Source organism: Boleophthalmus pectinirostris, unplaced genomic scaffold (assembly GCF_026225935.1).
Source record: "Boleophthalmus pectinirostris isolate CB_2022bp ecotype Guang Dong unplaced genomic scaffold, ASM2622593v1 HiC_scaffold_16, whole genome shotgun sequence".
NCBI lineage: Eukaryota > Metazoa > Chordata > Actinopteri > Gobiiformes > Gobiidae > Boleophthalmus > Boleophthalmus pectinirostris.
In genome coordinates, this window is record NW_026571095.1 from 21449938 (window position 1) to 21475496 (window position 25559).

Below are 25559 nucleotides of genomic sequence, written 5' to 3' on the forward strand. Positions count from 1 at the left end.
GAGGAGCGGGGGGAGCGGGTGCGCGGACATTTTGTGCGCGGACGAGAAGTGAGGAGCAGGGAGAAGAGCGGAGAGCAGGGAGCAGGGAGAGGAGAGAGGAGAGGGGAGCGGTGCGCGGAGATTCCGTGCCCGGAGAAGTGAGGAGCAGGGGGAAGAGCGGAACGGGCAGCGGGGAGAGGAGCAGGAAAGGGGTGCAGAGAAGGTTGCGCGGAGATTCGGTGCGAATGAACTAGCTACAACACGCAGCAGCAAGCGGACTCTTTCTTTGCATTGAAAATTACGTTTTCAGACATAGGATATCGCTTTCGTGTCCTGAAAAACGTTTGACTAGCTCTTGGAAATAAAGTACGTTTTCATAATAAGCAGAAGTGACCTGTCCAGGAGTAATTTGGCGACCAATGCGTCAGTCTTTAGACCCTTCGTCTGCTTCAGTCGCGCCATCGCTGGAATGAATCTTCAAGAATCACCTTAGTTTGGCTTCGCTGCTTTTCCCCTTGTCTTCTTCTTTCAGCGACCTCAAAAACAGACTTTCTTTTGCGGCTAACTGCTCCTGGATTCTTGTCTGCCATTGCAACAAACTTTGTGCTAACTGTGCGAGGAAGATATAGGTCAAAAAAAAGCCGCTAAGAACTGTTGCGTTGGTGGAGTAAACAGAGCGTCTGTGCGGCTTGCGTCTGTGGACTGCGTGACAGGCGTACGTAAACCACGTACCGGCGGCGCGCAGGCAAGTCAGTTACGCTAGAAACATAGGGAGATTGATTGACAGCCTGTCAGCTAACAGATAACGAGGCAGTGTCGTTATCTATTGGCAAATGTTTAGCTGGCCCCACCACGTCCAGAGTTGATGAATTTTTACTGCATCTCTATAATGCTATCATTGACAATTTGAAACAAAAAAAAATCCTCCATACAACCTTTAAAACAGATCTGGACTTGTGTTTAGTTTCATTCACACACGTTTAACACACAAACCCTGCATATTTAGGCTGAGTTCTTCTCTGTTCCACCTTGTGATGCCACATGGTAATACATTAAGTGCTCCATTGTGTTTTTAAACTCCATACACCTTCACTAGAATCATTTGGATAATTTCAACCCTGGAATTTCCAATGTCTTCTGAACTAAAGGTAAAAGGAGCTGTTAACTTGAAAAATCGCAATGTGCATAGAGCATTTTTGAGCTTTGGTAATGTAGACAGACTAATAATAGAGTTACTCAAACATGTGTGAATAAAACAAAACACAACTGCAGGTATGTTTTTGAGGAGGTAACATTACAAGATGGCTTAAAGCTCTCAAGAGTCCACGTTGCGTAATATAGTATGTTTAAGTTCCTTTAAGTCGGACAGAAGAGTTTATATATACGCTTTACAAATTCCATCTACGTGCCTGAGAAAATGCTTTGTAATACTGTCTCTCTGAATACAAATGCATGCATCGCTGACATAGAACAGATGGTGTATCAATAAACGTCAAGTCAGTTCCTTGTTATCTTCCTCCGGATTAACTTTTGACTCTGAATGATTCACTTTTCAAAGAACAGGCCTTAGCACCATAGACTTTATTAGCCCTTTTCATTTACAATCTAAAATCAGTGGAGGGTGATCACCGCAACAGACAGCAAATCATTATGTTGCAATTTCACACAGTTGGCAAATAAATCGAGGGTCACAGCAGCGCGATTATAATGTGATAATAACAAATAAAGAGTGAAATGTGCGTTTGAGAAAGGGGGATCCTGATGAATTGAAAACTCAGCCGAATACTGTTACTGACAATCCCCTTACTCTGCATTCTTATTTCCCCAGCAGAGGCTTCCTGTCAGCACAAAGTAAAATAGTTTATCTAAAGGGAGCGGACAAGACAAGCATTGGTTAAATTGACTGCACTGGATCATGATAACTAAAGCTATGGAACTTTTCAGCACTAATGAGGCAAATGGGACAAAAGTTGCTGACGAAGTGTGATTAATGAATTCCTGCAGGATATCTGTAATAACTGATTTAAGCTGAATTAAATCATATTTGGTACCCACAAGTAGAGATGTAGCAATGTCAGATTTTACAATTATGGGGAGAGAAAGTGTTCTGTGTGTTCTTTAGCTGTGTGCATGAAAAAGGGTCTTATTCTGCACTCTTCTCTTTTGAAGTTCATTTTATTATGATTATTTTTGCTTTTATTTGTTTGGATTGTGATTTTGAAGAAAACCTATTGCACTTGTGTCTGCTATATCGTTATAATCTTTGACACCCGAGGATCATTATGTTAGAATTTGCACATTTTAAATCACAATATTCATTTAAAAGGATTTAATAAAAGAAAGAAGTCTCCTGACCTCCATCATCACCACAAAGAGCACGTCTGATTCTTTTTCATTTGTGCCAAAATGACTACAGGACGTGGCTGAATCCTATGTGCATCACAGATAAAAGAAAAAACAACACAAAAACAGAGCAGTGGGTGATGGCGGTGAAAACAGAAGCTGATCGGAGATGCCTGGAATATAGGAGAGTAAAGATTAAGCTTGATTCATCAACTGGTTTCACTTCATGGAAGGCATCTGACCGTGCAGCATTAGAATTTGTTTGCTCAACGTTGGCGGGTACTTTTTATTATTTTTTTAATTTAACCAATCGCTGTTATTTGGGCGTGACATATGTAACGCACCGCTAACAGGGCTAACTGGTATATTAAGCTTTTCCCAAATCCTGTAAGAAGAAGGGTAATAATGTCTTTCCCTTTAATAAAATTCACCAAACATTCTCTTTGTTCTGACTTAAAATTTTCGATCTCGGGAATCATTGCCAACACAGAATGTATGGCTCTTTGCTGTTTGGCTGATGCCCGGACTCGCACTTCCGGGCTTTTTGCAAACCGTCTAATGTATTCCAATTCCTGACCTAGTCGCTGGAGAGAAATGAAATTGAGCGGAGGCACTAGGTGGCACCAGCCTGGCTAATAAAGATTACTCAGACATGCAAAAATCACTCCAAATAGAACGCTGAGATGGGAAATGAGAAGGAGAAACAGCTATAACATGGTTAAAAGCTCTATAAAGTTGATTTTGCATAATAGGTCTGCTTTAATGTATTTCCCATTCTGTGAAGCACTTTGAATTATTTTGTGTACCAATCGTGCTATACACATGAACTTGCCTCGCGATTTACATTTTATCCCCATAACATAATCTACTTCACCAAACATACATATTATATTACATGGCCAGCTTCCTTAAATAAATAAATAAACAGTGCTATTTTTAAACCTATTTTGCTATGTGGGCTTATTTTATTTTTAGTTATTTATGTGCGTAAACAGAGTTCATTTACATTACCCTCAGAAAATATAGTCTGAAAATGACAATCGCTGCTAGAAGGCTGCAGTAGCTGGTACACATCCTATTTTTATTGCAAGATTGATGAATTTGTACATACAATGAACATCACCTATCTAATTATATAACTCAAACCAATTAATTCTTTTGACCCATCAGTCAGTTTAAGTTATATTTATGGCCCTGTCAGTTAGCCTTAGCTGGGGGTACAGTCTGGACAAAGGGCTGACACAGGCACATCCACAGACATCATTCACTGTCATATTTATTCAGTATGACACATTTAGATGCTCAGCTCCGTCCACGGAGACAAGACACAGTCAACCATAACTTCTGCGCTAAAGCCTATAGAGCAATGGGCTTGTGTGAATTCAAAGTCAGAAGTCAAACTCAGGTTTAACACGAAACTACTAAATTACTACTACATAATGTTGGAATTAAGCATGAAATCAAAGCTTAAACATGTAAAACTTACTCTACTATTTAATGGTGCATTACATAGCAGGCTAACCAGGCTGGCGCTACCTAGTGCCTCTGATCAATTTCATTTCTTTCCAGCAACTAGGTCAAGAAACAGAATACACTAGACGGTTTGCAAGAACCCTGGAAGTGTGAGTCCAGGCACCAGCCAATCAGCGAAGAGCCATACATACTTTGTTGGCAACGATTCCCGAGATTGAGGATGTAAAGCCGGAACAAAGAGAATGTTTGGTGAATTTTATAAAGGGGAAAGACGTTATTGCCCTTCTTCCTACGGGATTTGGGAAAAGCTTAATATATCAGTTAGTCCCGTTATCGGAGCATTACATACGTCACGACCAAATAGCAGCGATTGGTTAAATGAAGAAGTACCTGCTTACTGCCGAGCAAACGAATCCTAATGCTGCGAGGTCAGACGGCTTCTATAAAGTGAAACCGGCTGATGAATCAGGCTAGTAGCAGGCCCCCAGTAAAAAGTTACATAGTGCAGCTTTAAACACAAACATTTTAATCTATGATATAAAGAGAAATTAGAGGTGCAAAAATATCGAAATATTGTATCATTTAATGTGATGATACAGTATCGATATCATGGGCTGCTGAATCAATATATCGTCAAGTGTATGTTTTTGTATATTTTACAAAATTATTTTGTTACAGTGCTACAGTTTTGTTGCTTTGTTGGAAGGAAACACGTTTTTGTGACACATTTGACATTTTGATGAGTAAAATGTTCGTGGTTCTTATTCACTTTGGACAAGAACTGGTTTAACAAAGACTTTTAGTATCACAGCCATGATTTAGCCTTTATTTTTTAGTGAATTGTATCGAATCGATTTGAAATATATTGTATCGAATCAAAAGTGTACTGTATAGAGATATGTATCGTATCATGGCCCATCGAGGTATGTATCTCCAACTTCTTATTAATACCCAGCTCTAGTTCACAGACATGGGTAACACTAAGGTACTGCTTCAGGTCTTTTAACATAAATTCTATAACACTTAAAATAAATGTAGAAATTAACTAAGCTTGAATCAAAGCAAGAACAACTAAATATATTGATACACAGAACTGCAATAAATATTTGTTTTTTAAATGATCATTTTGACAAAGTTTTATATTACATTATAATAGTGAGACATTGATGATGAAGAAAGTTATTTGCAGTATCATGTTTAGTAATTTACAGGGTTTTTTATTTTAGTAAAGAAGGTATGTAATTTAACTTCCAGTACTATTTAAAAGTGCATGATGTAACTTTTTTGTCACTTTCTTGTCTCCATGGAAATGTAATTGCTTTGTCTGTATGGAATCAAATGTATATTTCTTGCATTTATTACATCATTCTCACAATGATCGATCTCACCTCTCCACAGAACTGACTTGTAACTTGTCTCCATGACAGATAGAAGAGTTTAATGCCATACTGTGGAACACTCCAGGCAAAGCAATGACAACATCACCATGAAGACAAGCAATAAACAAGCAACCCACAGGCATGAAAAATTCTATGGTGCATAGTCTACAATTCCTCTCATTTTTAACCTTTAATCTCTTTTCATTTAATAGCTTGTTACAGAGTTTATTTTTTCCGATGTACTTTCTATTTTCCTGATCCTGGTGTTTGTGAGAGGCAGAGGGTTGAGTCACCATGCAGTCAGGGCAGTGGGGGTCTACAGCTCTGTCTAATGAAAATCACAGCACCGTGGACAGGGAAATAATGGTTTCCAGGAATCCCATACTGAGTTCCCACTTTTATACAGACTTGGAAGTGATTGTAAAAATCCACTTGGTATGAATCTGCGAGGAGGCACTTGGCTTGAGAACTGTCACTGGATGGCCTCCTTTGCTATGCGGTCGCTGGCACTTGGTGAAGAAAACGCCTATTTAACTGCCCCCCTCCTCTCCAAAACTAAACCTTCTTTGAGATTTCCATGAAAAGTAAAGAGTTTTAATCACAGTGGTGAAAAGAAAACTGATTCCCTTTTTGTTTAGGCTGGCAGTTTGAAATGTCTCTCTAGTGCAAAGAGTTGTTGTGCTCTTAGACAAGACACTTGACCTACCTTGGCGATATATATGAGCACTGTTGGGCAAGTTACTTCAAAACTGTAATGCATTATTTATTACTTGTTACTGTCATTTCAAAGTAATCCATTACATTACAATACTACTGCACTTAAAATGTAAGACATTACATGACTATTGCAGCACTTTTAAGTTACTCTCACCAAAATAACTGATCGCTGATCGTCAGACAGCAAAGATGCCAAACCTCTGAGCTGTACATGGACTGAGTCAGGACTAAACCAGGACTGAACCGAGGACTGAACCAGGAAGACTGAACCAGGTCTAAACCAGGACTAAACCGAGAACTGAACCAGGAGGTATGAACAAGGACTGAACCAGGACTGAATAAGGACAAAACCAAGTCTAAACCAGGACTAAACCAGAGCTGAACCAGGAGGACTGAACCAGGACTGAACCAGGACAAAATCAGGTCTAAACCAGGACTAAACCAGGACTAAACCAGGGCTAAACCAGGTCTAAACCAGGAGTGAACCAGGACTAAACTAGGTCTAAACCAGGATTAAACCAGGTGTAAACCAGGTGTAAACCAGGTGTAAACCAAGTGTAAACCAGGTCTGAACCAGGACTAAACCAGGACCAAATCAAAACCAATCTTGGACTAGGACTTGGAATCTAGGACCGCCCCTGAGAGAACCCCGAGCCCGTGGAGCAGGGTGTCTGCAAAGGGTGATCGGGCATTGGCTGCAATTAGCTCCGTGGAGCGTGGACCTCTGTGCAGGTCCTTTCACCCGCGGTTACCCGATGGTCTACCCGGGCGCACCTCTGGGCCCGTCCCGACATTCGGAACGATGGCGTTTTACCGCTGCTCACAGTGATTTTAGCGAATTTGTATGAAGAAAAACAAAAAACCCACCACTTCAGTCCAGGGTAAAATGCATTGTAATGCTGACATTTGCACCCAGTAAAATATTATTATTTTTTCCCTTAAACTGTACAGAAGAGCAAAACTAAGTACCTAATTGTAAATACATGTTTTTGTTTGTTTTAGAAATGAATGCACAATAATAATTAACACACTGTACTGAAAAAAAGAAAATAATCTGAAAGAAACTAACTTGTTCAGATTATTATGCAAAAAAGGAGATCAAACATAGTGGTAAACAGAAAAGTGAATTTTGGTTGTCAGTTTGAATCCACTTGTTGTGTCCTTCGGCAAGGCACTTTGTAAGCAAAGGATGGCAACACAGGGTACCCAATATGCAATTATTATAGGTCAAATGGCAATATTAGGATGCATTTTTTTACTGATCCTGGAATAAATCTCATAAAACAGAATTTTAAGAAAAAATTGGATTAGTATTTTTATTTTTATTTTTTTTATAAGCATTGTGGTACTGAGCCTTTGTCTTAGCAAAACACAACTACAACCTTGAACAAACTAGAGTAAGAAAAAATACTATTTTTGTCCTAAACCTTCTTAGAAATCTCCATGAAAAAGTAAAGAGTTTAGGCACAAAGCTAGAGCCAAAGGAGGTGGGGGGCGGAGGGTGCTTCATGCCAAATTATGCAGGAAAGATGAGAGGACAAATAGAATCAGGCACGCATGTCCACACGCGACCACAACCACACCAACCTAAATCCATGTATTCAGCGGGGTCCTGCTCCGCCATCCGCTCCATGCACTTCTCATGTCCACGCTTGATTATACAGTGCTCAGACTCCGGGGCCACCTGGAACAGATGGAGAGGGGAGGGGGGTACAGGAAAAAAGACACTGGTATTAGAAACGAGAAATTACACTGCTGGGAGCTATGGGCTGAGAAGATGAGGTGAGGAGATGGAGACAGTAATAGAAACAGGCGGTAATATTCGATTTCTCTTTTGTCTTTAATTTAGTCTTTTTGATGATATGGTAATTTGACAAATTTTACACCAGGTGCCCTTCCTGTCACTACCAATCACAAGGTAACAAGGTAAAAACACAATGTAAGACTGTGGGTGGGTGAACTTTCAACACTTACTGTATAAACGCTTATATGACTATTTTGATGCCACCCTTTTCACTTGTATACAGTATGCAGTATACAGTTTAAAGTATACACCCCTACTCGACTGTCTTTCTGATGTCAAGGCTTGGTTGGCCCAAAACCTTTTTAAAATGAATGAAGCAAAAACACAGGTGATACTAGTCTAATGAGATTCATTTGGCCTTCTGATATTTTATGTTATTAGGAGCAAACATCATTGGGACAGAGGAAAACAAACACCGTTGATGGATTAAAAAGGCAATCGAAATATGAAAACTTGCCTATGGGACTATACATCAGGACGAAGGGGCTTTTTTTTTTTTTTTTTTCTCACACACCTGGAATACTGTCCTGAGGAAGTTGGACTGCAGATGGCGCTGTCATCCTGCCTCCTGCCTCCTGGTAGGAAGACAGCGCCAAAATCTGTATAAATCAGCTGACCAGTTACGTCACAGCAACATCATGTGAGCACTATGAGGAAGACCGCTAGGGAGTAGTCGAAACAGTCAGGTATGAAAACAAACTCTTAGTCTGAAAAAAGAACCTAATAACACAGAGGTGATACTGTTTGGGTCCAGCAGTACCCTCGTTGATGTGGGACCCCTCAAAAATTATGTTCGCCCCACAGTCACTAACCTAAGCGTCACCTTAGACAGTGATTTTAAATTTGACAAGCAGATCATTGGGATTTAAAAAATCAAGTTTTTATCATTTGCAGTTGTATCCAAAGTCAACCCTTTGTAATCTTTTAAACTTTTTGAACAAGTCATGCACGCCTGGACTACGGTAACACACTTTATTTCAGCATTTCACAAAGCGCACTTTACCGACTACCGAGTCCAAAACTCTGCAGCGTGACTTTTAAAGGGAACCAAAAGAAGAGAGCACATTACCCCAATCCCTGTGTCTTTGCCCTGGCTTCCTGTTAACTTAGAATTGATTTTAAGATTTTATTGTTTGTTTTTAAAGCTTTGAATGGACTGGCCCCAAAGTACGTTTCAAAGCTCCTTCAAATTTACACCCCCGCACGCTCTCTGAGGTCCAAGGACCATCTCCAGCTCGTGGTGCCTCAGTCGAGGCTTAAAACCAAGGCAGACAGGACCTTCTCTGTGGCCTTCCCCAAACTCTGGAACGTTCTGCCCCCCACGTCCGAACAGCCCCACAGTGGAGTGTTCTCGTCTTAAAACCTACTTTTATTCTGTGGCTTTTAACACCATGTGAGTTGTGTGGTCCTCTGTGTCTTTTATTTATTCATGCATTTTATTAGTTTTATTTATTTATTGCTATTTTGTGGTTTTGCTCTTATTTTATTTTACTGGTTATATTGTTTTAGTACTAGTGTCATTAAATCTGAGCATTTATTTTATCATTATATTATTATTGTTGTTATTAGTATGTATTTGTGCAGCACTTGGGAGACAGTTTTTGAAATGTGCTATATAAATAAAGTGGATTGGATTGGATAAAGGTGCTATATTATGCATAATAGACTCTTTACGCCAGCTTTACACCATGTTATAATACGTCATCAAATACATGCCTGTAATTGTGTTTTTTTTCATTAACACACATTTGAGTAATAATTTATTATTAGTCTATCTATATCTCCAAAACTCAAAATGCTCTGTTCTACTATGTGATGTCATGAAGTGGTAGTTTTTAAGTAAACTTTTGCCTTTTGTCCTGTAGAGATTGGAACTCCAGGAATGAAATCCAACCAAATGATTCTAGTGAAAGTGTATGGAGTTTAAAACTACTTCCTGTATTATAACAGAAGGTTTCAACCACTTTTCATTTTTTGTCAGATTTTTGTTTTCCTGCATTGTCTTCTAACGGCCACAGAAAATCTCATCCCACTGTCATACATGTAGCTTCCTCCATCTTAAGGTGAGTTAGCGCCACTAGCTTCCTTCAGGCCTCTTCACTCTCATCGTTGACAGGTGTAATATTTTCCAGCCCTGAGTAAGATGGCTGACTCATCACTGCATCTCACTGCTCCTCCAGAAGAATGGTCTCCCCTCAGAGCTCTGTCTACAAATATCACCACACTGTGTCGAGATGCCCCGGGATCCACTCCGCTCTATGATCTTATGTTATGAACAGGCATCTGCTTTTGTGGTGCTGCTGTACTTTTAAGTGGTCTATATTGCACTAATTGATCTATGTAAGTTTGGACTTTTTTTTCATTTGCAAATATTTAAAAGACAATGAGGTGAAAATGTGGTTTGGTCAGAGCAATGATGTCTTGAATACAGGAGTATAAAGAAAACTCAAACGTGCATGAATCACACTAAATACTAGCCATGCTGGCACCACCTAGTGCCTCTGCTCAATTTAATTTCTCTCCAGCGACTAGGTCAAGAATCAGAATACACTAGACGGTTCGCAAAACCCCCAGAAGTGCGAGTTCGGGCACCAGTCAATCAGCGAAGAGCCATACATTCTGTGTTGGCAACAATTCCCGAGATCGAGGATTTAAAGTCGGAACAAGGAGAATATTTGGTGAATTTTATCAAGGAGAAAGACATTATTGCCATTCTTCCTACAGGATTTCGGAAAAGCTTAATATACCAGTTAGCAAACTAGCCAAATAGCAGCGATTGGTTAAATAAAAAAAAAAAAAACACCTACCATCAAGCGAACAAGTTCTAATGCAGTGAGATCAGACTAACTAAATACAACTACGAGAGGGTAAATGAAAAGTGGAAAAATAACATGGTTAAAATCTCTAAAAAGTCTCTTTTAATTTGAATAGGTCAGCTTTAAGAAGAGCCCTGTCTCTACCTTTCGCACAGAAAGCCTCCATGTTGTCTCTCGTATCTCAGAATGCTTGTACATACTGGGATCTCTTGTGTATTTCAGGAACGCTCACTCTAAAGACATTTTTATTCGATGCCGACCTGTGTTGCTAAGCAGCAGGTGACTCTTCATGGAGCCAGTGCGTTCTTTTGTAAACCTGGAATAATAGGATGCAGATGACTAATATCTGTTTGACGCCAGCTCCCTGTATGATCACAGTATGAGATGAGTTATTGCACTACATTCATGCATGTATGTGTTAGATTTGAGATTGAAAAGTCTTGTTTGACAATAGAAATGTTTTGTGTTTATTCTGTGTGAGTGGGCTCTGCTCCTGATGAGTGGGCAGATGTTTGGACATGATTGTTTTAAGATTTTAACAGTATTTGTTTTGTCACAGACTGGGCTCAGTATCTTATGAATGAAATATTAACACAGTACAAACTCAAATTAATCATGACAGAAAAATATGGCCGATTTGTGTAATTTAAGCCAGTATAAACATTAGGGTTGTAAAAATATTAAAACCAGATACTAATCAATACTAAAGCTAGCACTGAAACCTGATACTGAAAAAGTCACATTCACAGGACGTTAATTTAAGAGCTTTAGAATGATCTTGAGCTTAAACCAAAAAACAGACCATGGGCAGAATTATTACAAAAACAACCTTTTCTAAATGCGCAGTATTGTTAAATACATGAGCTGCAATCAATGCATAAATAACAGAATGCAACACTTACAGAGTTAGTTTGTACCTATGAGTCATAGACATTCATAATTCAACCCTCTACAGCTCAAATCTCATCATCAGTACAGAAAAATAACCAAAATGTTCCCACTAAGGAAAATGTACCCACCATAAATATTACCCACAAAAATGATTGTTCCATTTGTCATGTATTGAGCGATAGTATTTATAGTGACAGGCCTATCCTAATCTTAATCTTCAGTTTCAGTCACTTAACTTTCTGCTCATAGATGTGTGTTTGCTATGCTCCTCTCACAAACAGATGTCCATCCAGATAGCCTACCACTCCATTTTGTTCAGCCCAGACCCCAGCTCCCTCCCTCAGGCTATTTCCACAGACCTGATAACTAGTTCCCATGGCACTGAAGCGCACCAATCATAAAAAGTGCAGTTTGACGTGGCATAAACCCTCTGATAGACAATAAGCACAGGTCTGCAGCCAGGGAAGGTCAGGTAGTACTCTGCTGCTTATGCATATGTCAGCACTTACTACAGGGGGCAGTGTGTAATAACAAAATTTGAGGCATGATGTACTGCTGAAAAGATGATACACCATAAAGAGCAGATTTAAACCACAAAAAATATTTTAAATCTACAATAAGGCCGAGAATCACTGGCTTTTCACTTCGTGGAAACCATCTGACCTCGCACCATTATAATTCGTTCGCTCGACGGTAGGTGGGTGCTTTTTTTATTTTAACCAGTCGCTGCATTTTGGTTATGACATATGTAAAGCGCCTATAACAGGGCTAACTGGTATTATTAAGCTTTTCCCAAGTCCCGTAGGAAGAAGGGCAATAACGTCTTTCCCCTTGATAAAATTCACCAAACATTCTCTTTGTTCTGGCTTTAAATCCTCGATCTTGAGAATCGTTGCCAACACAGAATGTATGGCTCTTCGCTGATTGGCTGGTGCCCGGACTCACATTTCCAGGGTTTTTGTAAACTGTCTAGTGTATTCTGATTCCTGACCTAGTCCATCCATCCATCCCTCAAGAATCGAGATGATATACAAAACAACATTATCACAATACAGAGATACATGCAATAATCGATACATTACACATGATATATTACTGTTTTTTTAAAGAATCAAACACATTTTAGCAGCCGTATTTCTTTGTTAAACTACTACTTATAAAAATATTATATAAATACATCTATTTTAATCATCATCAGCAGCCCACGATAACGATACTGTATCATCAAAGTGAGTATTACGATATATCAATATTTCAATATTTCAAAATTCTTGCGCACCCCTAATCTACAGTATTGTTAAACCATAAGATGCAATAAATATATATCAGAATGAAACACTATAGTAGCTACTTAGTTTGCATCTGTAATGAGTCTTAGAAGTTATTTATTCAACCTTTTATGGCTCAAATCTTATCATATAGCCAAAAAAAATAAATAAATGAAATTCCCTCTTAGTGCAAAGAAAATGTACACACAATGTAGTAATTACTGTGGTAGACCTAGTTATAATAGGAAGAAAGGGGATGAGGAATGAGGACTGTCTTGTGTAACATTTGTTTTGTATGTGTGCAAGTTGCTTATATGAGGAGGTCTTCTGAGGACAGACCACTGAAAAAAATACTCTATTTATTTAATAGAAACAAATGGATTAACATTAAGCCCACTCAATGTTTGTATATTCCAAATACAGCTGTGTTCCTTCAGTGACCATCGGAAGCCTGGGACTTTTATTGATGTAATCCCAAATAGTTACGCCCACACTTCCTGAACACATTTCTAGTTCTTTTTTAAATGTATTGCTCTGACATGAAGAAAGTCAAATGTAAGCAAAAGGCAGCAGATGGACGGGCATCACCCAGGCCATCTGTTAACTAACCACGCTAACAGCTCTAACCAGGCTAACGTGGCTAAAGGCTAAACGCTGGTATGTGGATGTGCTGATGGTGCAGGAGTGTTGACAGAAGAACGCCCACACGAAAGTCCACTGGTGAAAATGAAAAGATACTGGAGGTGAAGATGTCAAAACTAAACATAGAAGGTAGGAGACCAGGGCAATATTGGAACTGTTTCTTAAAGGGCCCATATTACCACTTTTCTGATCTATGTTCTAATGTTGTTTCCTCATCACAAACAGACCTGGAGTTGTGTTTTGTTTCATTCACACATGTTTAACACACAAACCCTGCATATTTAGGCCCAGTTCTTCTCTCAAACACAAAGCACTCTGTTCCACCTTGTGATGTTATGTGGTAATACGGGCAAGTGCTCCACTGTGTTTTTAAACTCCATACACCTTTACTAGAATCATTTTAATGATTTGGTTTTGGATGATGTTTGGAAGTGCCAAATCTCTACAGAACGAAAGGTAAAAGGAGCTGTTAACAGCTTCATGACATCACAAGGTGGAACAGAGCATTTTGAGCTTTGGACTAATAATAAAGGGTTACTCAAACATGTGTGAATGAAACAAAACACAACACATTGAATGTTTTTGATGAGCTAACAACATTATAATTAATTTTGCGTAACATAGGGCCTTTACTAGCCTATAAGAGTTTACTTTAAGGTGCACTATGTGACTTTTCTGGACAGGTATTCACAGCCTGCTTTTCCCTTTGCCTCCACCTCTTGAGGTAATTTTAGGGTTATTCCAAAGTGTTCCTCTGTGTTTTTGAAGGCCATATAGCTCCAGCAAACATTTTCATATCATTTTGATACTCTGATTGCTGTCACAAAGTTAAACTTCACTGGAGAAAGCTATTGGGTTTCAACAGGTTTGCAGTGCTTTATTTTTCACCCATTTTGCACTCTATAACTGGCATTTTAAATATGTAACAAAAGCATCCTTGTCTGAGTAGGCTTGCACCTCCACAGACTTGACATTTATTTGGCCCAGAGGAGGGCCTTGTGCTATATTTTTCCATAAAAAATGTGCTCTTTTCCCTATAATATTCCACAGTATGGCATAAAACATCCATCTCTGAAGAATGTTCCTGAATACTACAGCTACTACAACAACTACTACTACTACAACTACTACTAATAATAACACAATATTGAATATGTGTACAGTGCTACATGTTGACTCTTACCCTGACCTGGGATAATTCTTGAATATTTACATTGTATGTTCATTAATATGGCCCTTTCAAATAAGTAAATCAATCTAAATATATAGTTTGCTGTCTCCTCTCTAGAAACACAGCCGAGTGTTTTTTTGCTATGACGTCAGTTCCTGAACTCTATCCCAGCCCCCAGGTGGACTCACCAGGGGCAGCAGGAGGAGAGCTGTTAGCAGGGCGGCTCTCATGCTCTGGTTTGGTGTATCCACACAAAGTCTTGGAGTGTTTTGGAGTATTTGTTTCTTCACTTGAATAGTTCCCTTCAGCGCAGTCACTTCAGCATCAAGGACCCTGAAACAGAGAGGGAGAGGAGAGTGTGAGGGCAGGCAGCATAACACCACAACATCAATTCATTCAATGTGATTAGCACAGGCGTTACTCTCCCGAGTCCAGTTAATGCAGGCCTAAGCAGGACACAATGAACAACCAAGAAGAACCACACTGTATCACATGCACCACACAGACACACACAATGGCATTTTGTGAAAGTAGATCCTCTGCTTTCATGCCCGCTGGCTGTTTTAGGTGTGTTACTGGTATCACCTTGAAGATGACTTACAGTATATTGTTGTAACTTAATAAACACTTGGATTAGTTGCTATGATGGCAGATTTACATTTTTAAATATTTTTAAATATTATATTTTTGCCACACATGTTGAGGTTCTATCACTCAAAAAGTGAGTGAAAGTCAAACGCACAAATTCCCCTTTCACCCACTGAAATACTGCTTTTTCCTTTTTCCACTTTTCCTTAAAATATATTTTTTTTGCAGATAATTAAACTTAAACTTGATATTCTAATTTATCATACCTTTAAAACAACATTATTTATATATTTTATATTTCCATTTCTGCCTACGGCTGTGCAAGTAATCAGATTTATAATCATAATTTCAACTAGCCTACTACATTTTTCAATTACAAAAATATTACAATACGAGATACAATAATAAATGACCTTTTCTTCAGAATGAGATATGTGCTTGTTGTGTAGCTTAAAGACTGGAGCAAAGCATCATTAATAAAAATACATCAAGTCTATACTATATGCTATACTCAATAATGCGTGAAATGTATATATTTTTTCACATATTATTAATGTTAATATCACTCAGAATTGAACCCACAACCTGAACCTGCTGGTAGTTAGCAGGAATGATAACGACCACCTCCTGCATAAAAACAAATAATGGTTTATTGATTTTGGGGGTGTTGTTAATAGGCCTGAATAGGAACAGCTCTCAGGGGACGAGTGCTGGTGTTACGGGCTCAGTGCATGCTCCCACTTGCAGGAATCTCACACAGAAATGTGGTGAATGCCAAAACTGAAAACATCTCAGACCTCAAGGGGAAATCAATTGAGAAAAAGAAAACACACATTGTAATTACACGTGTCCAGTTAACAAGAGTGAGGCAAGCGTAAGTGTAGTACAAGTGTCAAAGGAAATCTATACCCAGACACTGCTCATTACTGAAACTATTATCAAAACTAAACTAATCTGAATGAGTATCAACACAACCCAAATAATACTAAGACTCTTAGTTGAATAGTTTTAAAGTGCTTAGAGTGATACCAGAGCTAGAATCAGATAGATCACATGAAAACTAAATAATACTGTGATTAAATTACATTACATTACACTATTTTTTTTTATTTGAAAGGGCATCATATTGTGTATAAAATGTTTAAGTATTGTGTATTGGAGTATCAAGCATTTTTTTATGCACTAGAATGATTTACATTGTGAATCTCAAGACAAGACTGGCATGTGTAAATTGTCTGGCACACTGTCCATCCCATGCTCATGTAATATCATGTCTTTGGTCGCTGGGAAAAAGTCAAACCTTCCATTGTGGTTGGTGTTTTACTGTTTTGGTTCACCACTAACTCAACATTGCAGTGATTTTGCTGTCTTTTAAAGAATGGTTTACATATTGTATTGCCCTGGAGAATTACAGCAGTAATTTATAGTCACTGTTGACATTTTTGATCCAACCACATTGTAAGCAGACGCCATTTTATCTTCAAGGACACACGTTTCACCAGTTATTTTTCATATGAACTTGAATAAACTTTTGCCCCTCAAGCTTTCACTGGGGTACATTACAGAGAGTGAAATTGCAATAGCCTCACCATCTTCATAGCATGTCACAGGATTAAAATCAAGTCAAAACGCTCAGTTAAACTAGGACTAACTCAGGATAGCAACCACATTCATATCCCCATGGAGATATGCAGGACCCCCCTGAAAAAGAGATGATGCCTCTCAAGAGGCAATTCAAACTAAATAAATACAGATCAAGACACGCAAGGACTGGACCAGGGCTAAACTAACTACATTAGAGTAGCAAGTGGGAATATTGCAATTGTTATTTTTGGAAATATGCAAACATAGATTATTGAGTATACTGTTTATAATACTGTTAAATAGACTGCAAAAAGGGTTGATAAAAATAAATGGACCTAAACTGCAGTTGAGTTGTCAAAAATATTGAAAATCAGATACTAATCAATACTAAAACTAGTATCAAAACCAAATCATCTGGGCAAATATCAATACTAAAAAGTCAAATTCACAGGTCAGAAATGAATCTTTCCTGAATCGCTTTAGAATGATCTTGAGTTGTATCAAAAGAAGTAAAAGAGCACATAGTCTAGTATACGCCCAGGGACCACTATAGAACCTACCTGGCCCACTGAGGGATTACACAGATATAAGGCCACATGGTAATATAAAAGAAAATACTGATTTAATGTTGAAAATTACATTCTATTGTCTAAAGAAAGAGTGTTTTAATTCTCATTGGTGTATGGGAATCGGTATTGAGTATCAAGTCTATTCCTTAAACTTTAACTTCTTAGGTTCTTTTTAAAGACAATGCAGTAAAGTGTATTTACCTGGCAGGTCCATCAGGCTGACCACGCCTACAGGAAGTAACAACAGCTGATATACGACACGTCACCACCAACACCGGTGACAGTTCTGAAGATGGCTTGCAGCTAGTAGCCGAAACATGTCAACAAGGTAAATACACTTTACTGCATTGTCTTTAAAAAGAACCTAAGAAGTTAAAGTATATAAGAAGACATAATGAACATCATTGGCTTAATAAGTCTATTCCTTAGTATTGAAATTGAGTTCCACTTTCTTAAGAGATAATTTAGGTAAAGTGCCTTGCCTAAGGACACAACAACAGCTTTTGCCACTGGCGCCCCATGGTGGCACCTGGAATTCCCAGCGGTCTCTCATCCAAGTACTACCCAGGCCCAGCCATGCTTAGCTTCTGAGATCTGACGAGATCAGGCTTTAACAGGCTGGTATGGTCACATTTTTGTGCAATACTTGAACTTCAAATGAAACATTAACAGGTACAGTTTGCAGTTCTGTTGGATTGCTATGTTACACCATCAAAATAATCCCCAAACATATGGAGATTATCATTTATGTCAATCTCACCCCCTACAACAGAGCTAAATCCAGAGTAAACTAAGGACTACAAAGCTGTCTCTATTTGATATCCACAGTGATTCATAGCATAGCACACTTTTCACATTGCAGCCATCACATCTTCATTTCCCAGCATGCACCACTCACTCCAAATCTTCGGAGTGTCCCTTTCCACTAGACGCAAATCCAATTACCCCTAAAGCATCTCCAGGACTCTTTATCGAGTAATAGGACGCAGCCGATGAAGAAGAAGGCAGCGGGCATGTAGAGGCTAGGAAATGACATGTGTCTAAACCAGGAGGGAAAGACGTCATAGAGACAGACACAGAGAGCAGCCACAGTATACTGTATAAACTATAGAGACACTGGACTGGAGGCCCAATCACAGCCAAAAAACATGTCAGGTGGAGCGAGAGGGATGGAGGGAGGGAGAGGATAGGGAGAGAGGGAGGGAGATAAAGAGAGGGGGGTGAAGGAAGTGGGGGTACAGAGGGGGAAAGAGAGAAAGAGAAAGAGAGGAGTGGGAGAAAGAGAGACAGGGAGAAAGAGAGTGAAAGTGAGAGAGAGGAGGAGGAGGAGGGAGAGAGATGGAAGGAAAGGAAGACAAAGAAAGAGAGAGGCAGGGTAGGAGGAGAGGGTAGAGAGAGGAACAAAAAGAGAAGGACAGGAGGAGGGTGGGAGAGAGATGGAGAAAGAGAGTGTAATAGAGCGGGGGTTGGAAGAAGATAGAGGGATGGAGAGAGAGAGGTAGAAAGAGAAAGGGAGAGAAAGATGGGAGAAAGAGAGGGCAAGAGGGGGAGAATAAAGGTGAAAGTGAAGGAGAGAAGTGAAGAAGAGAGAGAGAGGGAGAGGATGAAGAAAAATTTGTGAGGGAATGTCGAAGGAGAATTTAAATTTGTCAACTTGATAAAAGCTTTTTTTTTGGTTGAATACGTTTTGCAGCTCATCCAAGCTGCTTCTTCAGTTCTGGTCAGACGCTGGTGCACACTGCCTTATACCTACCTGCAGGAAGGAGCTAACTACACTGAAACTTCTCTGAAAGTAACACACCGACTTGTTTACAGTTTGTTAGCTAGGTTTACTGAACTGCACTAAAGGGTGAATTATAGGTCTGCGTCAGCTCAGTGCACACTGCCATCATCGCCTTGTCGCTGCTGTTTTTGATTTATGGATCTACATCGAGGTCTATGCGCTGTGCCTGCGAAGTAATTCACCGTCACAACGCTAGGAGGCTAGGATTTAAAATACTGGAACTGTAGAGCGAATTGTATGTAGATTGTCTTTCCTAACAAAAATAGCCTCTTTAACTCCCCTCTCACACCAGTTCCTTTTGTCTGGCTATGATCTATACCTCATTATCCTCAAAGGAGTGGTTAGTGACTTTTAGCTGGACATGTACAGCAGACTGAGGTCCACTATTGCTCTCTCGTCTGTGTTGGTACATCCTCTTGTGAAATAGCTGTTTCCTTTTTCCAATGTAGCGCTCACTGCAGTCTTCACTACACTGAATGGAGTTGACTACATTGCTTTGTTTGTGGCTCAGTGCTTTGTCCTTTGACTTGACCAGTTTCTGTTTGTAGGTTTGAAATAGACTGGGATTTCATTTTGGCTGAAAATTCTCAGAAACACCCGCCAAGTAAGAAATAGTTACCCCTTTCTCCTGGGTTCTGGTCCTCAGTTGTCTTGTTTTTTCACCCTCTTTGTTCTATTGAAAGCCCATTTTGGATATCCGCAAACAGAGAAGGCTTTCTGCACATGTTGTTCTTCCTTCTCCTTTCCCTCTGTGCTTGTAGCATCCACTTTGGGCCTGTATTGTAATGTCCAAATAACTCCAAGTTTGTGCTGCTGTGGATAGTGTGAATCAAAAAGCAGGTACTGGTCAGTGTGTGTGAGCTTCCTCAAGACCCCTACCTGAAACCACTGGTCTTCTCCTACTGTTACTGCACAATCAAAGAAAGCCAATGTGTTTTCCTTGGCACCTTCAGCAAATCAGTGAATTTGATGTCCACATCTTCAGCATTAATATGTGCAGTAAAAGGTTCCAAATCTTGACTTTTGATTTTAGAAAAGTTGTTCCATATATAAGTTAGCAATAATAGGAAAGACCGGTGAGTCCGTTGCGCAGCCGTGGATTTGCTTGTAGAAGTAAACAAATTTCCAGCAGTTGGCAGATTTGATTGATTGATTGACTGCATTTATATAGCGCCTTTCAAGATACCCAAAGCACTTTACAGTTCATTATTCAGTCACTCCACACTCAGTGGTGGTAAGCTTCTATTGTAGCCACAGCTGCCCTGGGGCAGACTGACAGAAGCGAGTCAACCAATCTGCGCCATCGGCCCCTCAGACCACCACCATCACTCACGCACACACCACTTTCATACTAGGCAATGTGGGTGAAGTGTCTTGCCTAAGGACACAACGACAGTTGTTTGGTCAGGAGAAAATGTAGTTCTTTCTTCTAGCTTGGTATCCTGCAGTAGCCTCCTCCTTGCTGCCTACTAAAGTAAGGATACAAGCGAAAAGAGAGGACACATCAAAGGAAACCATTGTTTTGCCTGGGTCAAACTGGAGATGCTTGATTTTGTTCTGCTGTGTTCTCAATATGATGAATATTACCCACCAAAAAGTGAACAGAAATAGTGGAATCAGACATCATCTGTCTACCATTTACAACTCCATCCTCAGACCTAAATCAAAACAATAGGGATAGCCAGGTCAGGCCCAGAGGTGTGAAAGCTCCATTGTGGGCCTGAATGATTATGCTAATATGACCCCACACTCAGTACAATTCAATAGACCTATCTGACAAACAGAAACTGTAAACAGGTAGGTGTGTTAGTTTCAGAGTAGTTTCAATGTAGTTAGCTCCTCCCATCAGGCAGATATAAGGAAGTGTCCACCAGCATCTGACCAGAACTGAAGAAGCTGTTTGGATGAACTGCAAAACATATTTGACCAAAATAAACTTTTGTCCAGTCAATCATTTGAATTTCTTCTTTGCCATGGATTCTACCTGGACGACAGAGGGATTTTACACACAAAATTTGCGAGGAAATAAGGGAGAGAAGGAGAGAGAGAGTGATAAGGAGAGACGGAAAAAAGAGAGAAATGCAACCATTTAAATTCCTTAGTAGAGCATGATTAAAGCAGGTCTAAATTAGTATTTAACAAGGACTAGATATGGCAAGTAAAATCCCAATCCTGAGAACTAAACTAAGAGTAAATGAAGTGAGGCAGATAAAAAGGACAGACAGATGTTAGATTAAGGCTCAAGTAGGATCAAACTAAGACATGAACTCTAAATCCAGACATAACCAAGGAGTAAACCTGGACCAGATCTGAACCAAATTAACTGTTTTAAAAGAAAATCAGCATTGATTTAATCCAACTAATCTAAAATAAACCAGGATAGAGCACAAAGAAATATTTGTTCTTAATCAGAACCAAACCAGATTCCAACAAGGATCAACCCAAAACAGAACCCCACATCAACATAACCAGTATACTGTACCTAAACCAGCCCAAAACAACTACACCAGGGTTTAGTGGTGCATTTTTCTGGTGGAGAGTCTGCTCTCTATGGAGATGTTATTGCTTTACCTGTGGTTCATTGCATTTATTCACATACAGTTGTTTTTGTTGGAATAAATAGATGGACTTCTGTGTTACGTCACAGACAAGCTGCGCACGCGGGCCGAGGAGCAAAAGATACACAGACAGATACACATACAGCTGCATTTTCCACGTTACAAAGAGAAGTTGTTGTGTTGTTAATTGCACAAACAGAAGTGAGAATGGTTTATGGATCAGGCAACTGGTGCCCATTGCTGAGGACCAACTTGCTAAAGTTGCTGGCAGGATTGGAACTACTGTATTCAGTCTTCCTGTGTAATTTGTTGCGATGTTAGACACCCTAAACTAGCAAGCTTAGCCTCTTGTACTGTGTACAGTATAGTCATAGAACATTTAGGCTAGTACAGTACAGTACAATACAGTACAATACATTAGGTCAAGCCGCTATAATGAAAAGCAGACAAAAAACTCAGAGATGTCATTTTAATAAACTTTGATATCGTGGATCATTTTGATGTAATTGGCTAGCCTACCTGCGGCTACATAATATAATGTTATTATGAAAGCATATTAAACAATTAAGATCTAAAAACAACATAAAATGTTATTCTAAAGGGTGTTAGCAAGAGTACACAAACCATGCAAAAGTCTACAATAGCCAGCTAACTAGAAAACCGGTTTTAATCATACACTGTACAAAACTTGAGCAGAACCTGTAATGCTAACCACTTAGCCGCTTAGCATCTCTTGCTCCCCAGCTGCATGCACATCTCAGAATGTTTGTAAACAGGAAACCATCTATACATTGAAAAACACACACTCTACTGTGGGCGAGCTAATCTCTCCGTAGACCTGGCCTGTTGTCTTTGCCTGATGGAGTCATCTGCTTGTCACCATGGAGATGGATAAATTTAATGTCAAATTGAGGAATATTTAAAGCAAAGCAATGTCATCATGTCATGATAACTAACATTTCAAACTGAATTTTGATACTAAGATTAGACTCAATACCGATTTTGACACCCAGATGATCATTTTAAAAGTTATTTTTAGACAATATTGTAATTTTCAACACAAAATAAAAGTATTGTATTTTTCATGTTGTTTTACTATAGACGAAACTGTTCACGAAAGGTCAAACTGTATCCAGATACTGTATGTTATTTTTTTCCATTATGATTGATACTTGCTTATGAGAGCATCTTGTTACAATACTAGTTTTAGTATTGATTAATATCTGATTTTCGATTCTTTTGACAACCATTGTATATAACTAAATAGCTATGTAGCTATAGCTATAATAAACATTGCATAACTACAATAGAAATCTAAAATCTAAACCAGACCAAACCAGGACTGCATCCACTAAGCAAACTCACCCATACATTGACTCATCCACAAACATGTCATCAATTATCTCTGTTCCCACTCCGTCTCCTCTGCCCCAAATGTCACCGTGGTTGTGTGCCTGGAAGAGCCAAATGAAGTTAGAAAACAGCCCCTGGTATTCAGAGCATATGGTTTGTCTAGTATCGAAAACACCCCAGTCTCCTCCAGGCCACATGTGAGCCAGAGGAGAGGGTCTGCACCGCTCTGCTCTAGTGAGTCAGTGCAAATGTGTCATATGTGGCTAGGGGAGGAGAAAGGAAAAATAGCCTATAGCCCATGATTGCAACTGAAATAGTTAAAAATTAAATGTTATTTTTATTGCATCATCCTTACATCACTGTGAACTTAATTGGACTTTAATGAAGATCAGCATTCAAAATTGATCACATTGGGTTTTTGTTAATTGTGGGGATCCACAGTCAATCCTCTGTCAATAATAACATGTGATTTGGAGCAGAGATCAGACTTCAAAGGTACAAAATAAACACTTCTTTGTGTTAAATGCCATTCATTCACAGTCTGTATTGTTTATGTTCATACAATCAAAATTTTATTTGTTTTTAATGAGACGAAATTCAAACGAAAATTGATCAATCAATCACACAGGATTTTTTTTTTTTGTCAAATCACCCAGCTGTACCTCACCTTCAAACTAATTTTTGATACGAAGGGACAGGTAAAATACTTTTTAGACAAAAGTAAAGGCCATTTTCATAATAAAATATACTAAGTTTCTTTAAAGAGGGAGTATTTTACTTCTATTGTGTATAAACTGCTAACCCATAGCATATTCAGATCACCATGTTACCTTTTATTATTTTGAAAACTGTACACTAGCAACGTACTAACACATTTTGTAAGTTTTTATAAGAGTCACTCCCCCTTCAGAGCACTATCAAAACACAATCAGTGTGCATACAGCTAATGAAACTATTGCACATCGCATATGGTTTGTCAAGTTGTGTATAGTTTTGTATCAAGTTTTTGTATATTTATGGAGAAATATCGAGTGGGAGAACGGAGGATGTAGGCTTGCGGGCTGAGCAGTGGACAGAATGTTACAGTTAACCGTAAACAGGGTTTGAATGGGGTTCAGGAGAGATAGCTAATTTAGTGAAATATACAGTATATGGATCACATCTAAAACCTCTCCAGGCTTGTTTTTGATGAGGGGAGGTTATAACATGGTAGAAAGCAATATTTTCTTTCTTTCTTTGTTCTACTTTTAATACTAGTTTTACTATTGATTATTAGTATGGGGGTATTAATTTTATTTATTATTAATTTGCTTTTACGTGATATAAGATACTGATACTGTGTCCAAGCATTTTTATTATGAACGTCTGTGGTGACTTGTGGACTTGTGGAATCCATGAATAAAACAGATTTGCTAAGTGCCTTTGAAAACCACAACATCTCACAAGTCTGTGTACTCTCCTAGCCGAAGAAAACAAAAGGCAAAACAAAACACAAAATTAAATTGTTGAAGGAACTGTTTGAAGTGACGTGATCCACATCTTGAGTCCAGATGATGAATGATGAAGGTAACTGAAATGATATTGAAACAGTTGTGAAATCAAAGCATTGTAAAATGAAGGAAATGCAAACACTACCCTGACTTAGAGGTAGGCATCAAACACACTGTTTGTGAATATTGTGAATTCTGTTTTTGAAGATATGCCCAGTACGGCAAAATGTTGTTTTTGTTTACATCTGGCTTTTCTGCACGTGCGCAGTGGTTGGTAGGCAAAAAGTCAATGGGGCCGCTCGTTTGTGTTGACAGTTGTGTTGCGTATGTCTGTCATGAGATAACTCGTCTTGTTTTGATGTAGGTTTTGCATTTAATCGTTTTGACATGACTTCATCATCTTACTCTAAGTCACTGAATGCTGAGGATCAAAAGTTAAAAGTTGAAAAGTCAAAACTCACCGATAACTGTTGACGATGGTGATGTTGTACTGTTGTATGACGATTGTTACTGTTGTATGACGATTGTTGATGTTGTACTCTTCTATGACGATTGTTAATGTTGTACGCCGAAACTGTTAACGATGTTGATGTTGACTGTTGATGTTGACTTGTTGATATGGACGCTTTTTGCCTACCAAAATGGCTGACGTGATGTCATCGTGTTTTCTTGTATTTGACTATTTGTTATAAAAAGTACTGAAATATCAACAATCTCAAAATAAAATGGAACAATCTTTACGTAAGTACAAAGTGATATTTCTGGACATTTGTGAATAACTTTATAGGTTCTAATACGTCTGTCATGTTAATATATTTTGAAGCACAATATATAGCTACGGAGAAACATAACAATGATATTGAAGTTAAAAATTACTTTATGCCACTGACACAAAAGCAATGAAGCAGGGTAATCCCAGTAAACCATTTCTAAATAGACAGTATCATTTAAAGGCCTGAGCTACAAACAAATAAATAACAGAATGAACCACTAATTCACCACAGAAATGAGTGATTCTACAGCTCTACAGCTCAAATATTATCGTATTACAACTAAAATAACAAAATCTCGACATTACTGCAAAGAAAACGTACACACCACAAATCCTCATCCCCAAAATGTATTGTTCCGGCTGTCATATATTGAATGAA

At 38.9% G+C, this 25559-nt stretch overlaps 2 protein-coding genes and 1 pseudogene across 2 annotated transcripts in view; all 3 read right to left on the reverse strand.

Moving 5' to 3' along the window:
• The window catches only part of adcyap1r1a (adenylate cyclase activating polypeptide 1a (pituitary) receptor type I), a 30113-nt gene extending 15400 nt beyond the window's left edge, over nucleotides 1–14713 (reverse strand). Inside the window, exons 1-2 of the mRNA XM_020929157.1 lie at nucleotides 14672–14713; nucleotides 7479–7575 (exon numbers count right to left, since the gene is read on the reverse strand). Coding sequence (XP_020784816.1) covers nucleotides 7479–7575; nucleotides 14672–14713 — 139 coding nt within the window. The remainder of the gene's footprint in view (nucleotides 1–7478; nucleotides 7576–14671) is intronic.
• Nucleotides 14714–17741: 3028 nt separating this feature from the next.
• On the reverse strand, nucleotides 17742–17859 carry LOC129408441 (5S ribosomal RNA; annotated as a pseudogene).
• Nucleotides 17860–22975: 5116 nt separating this feature from the next.
• fyco1b (FYVE and coiled-coil domain autophagy adaptor 1b) overlaps nucleotides 22976–25559 on the reverse strand; it is a 79366-nt gene continuing 76782 nt past the window's right edge. Inside the window, exon 20 of the mRNA XM_055152108.1 lies at nucleotides 22976–23019. The gene's annotated coding sequence lies outside the window, so the exon portion shown is untranslated. The remainder of the gene's footprint in view (nucleotides 23020–25559) is intronic.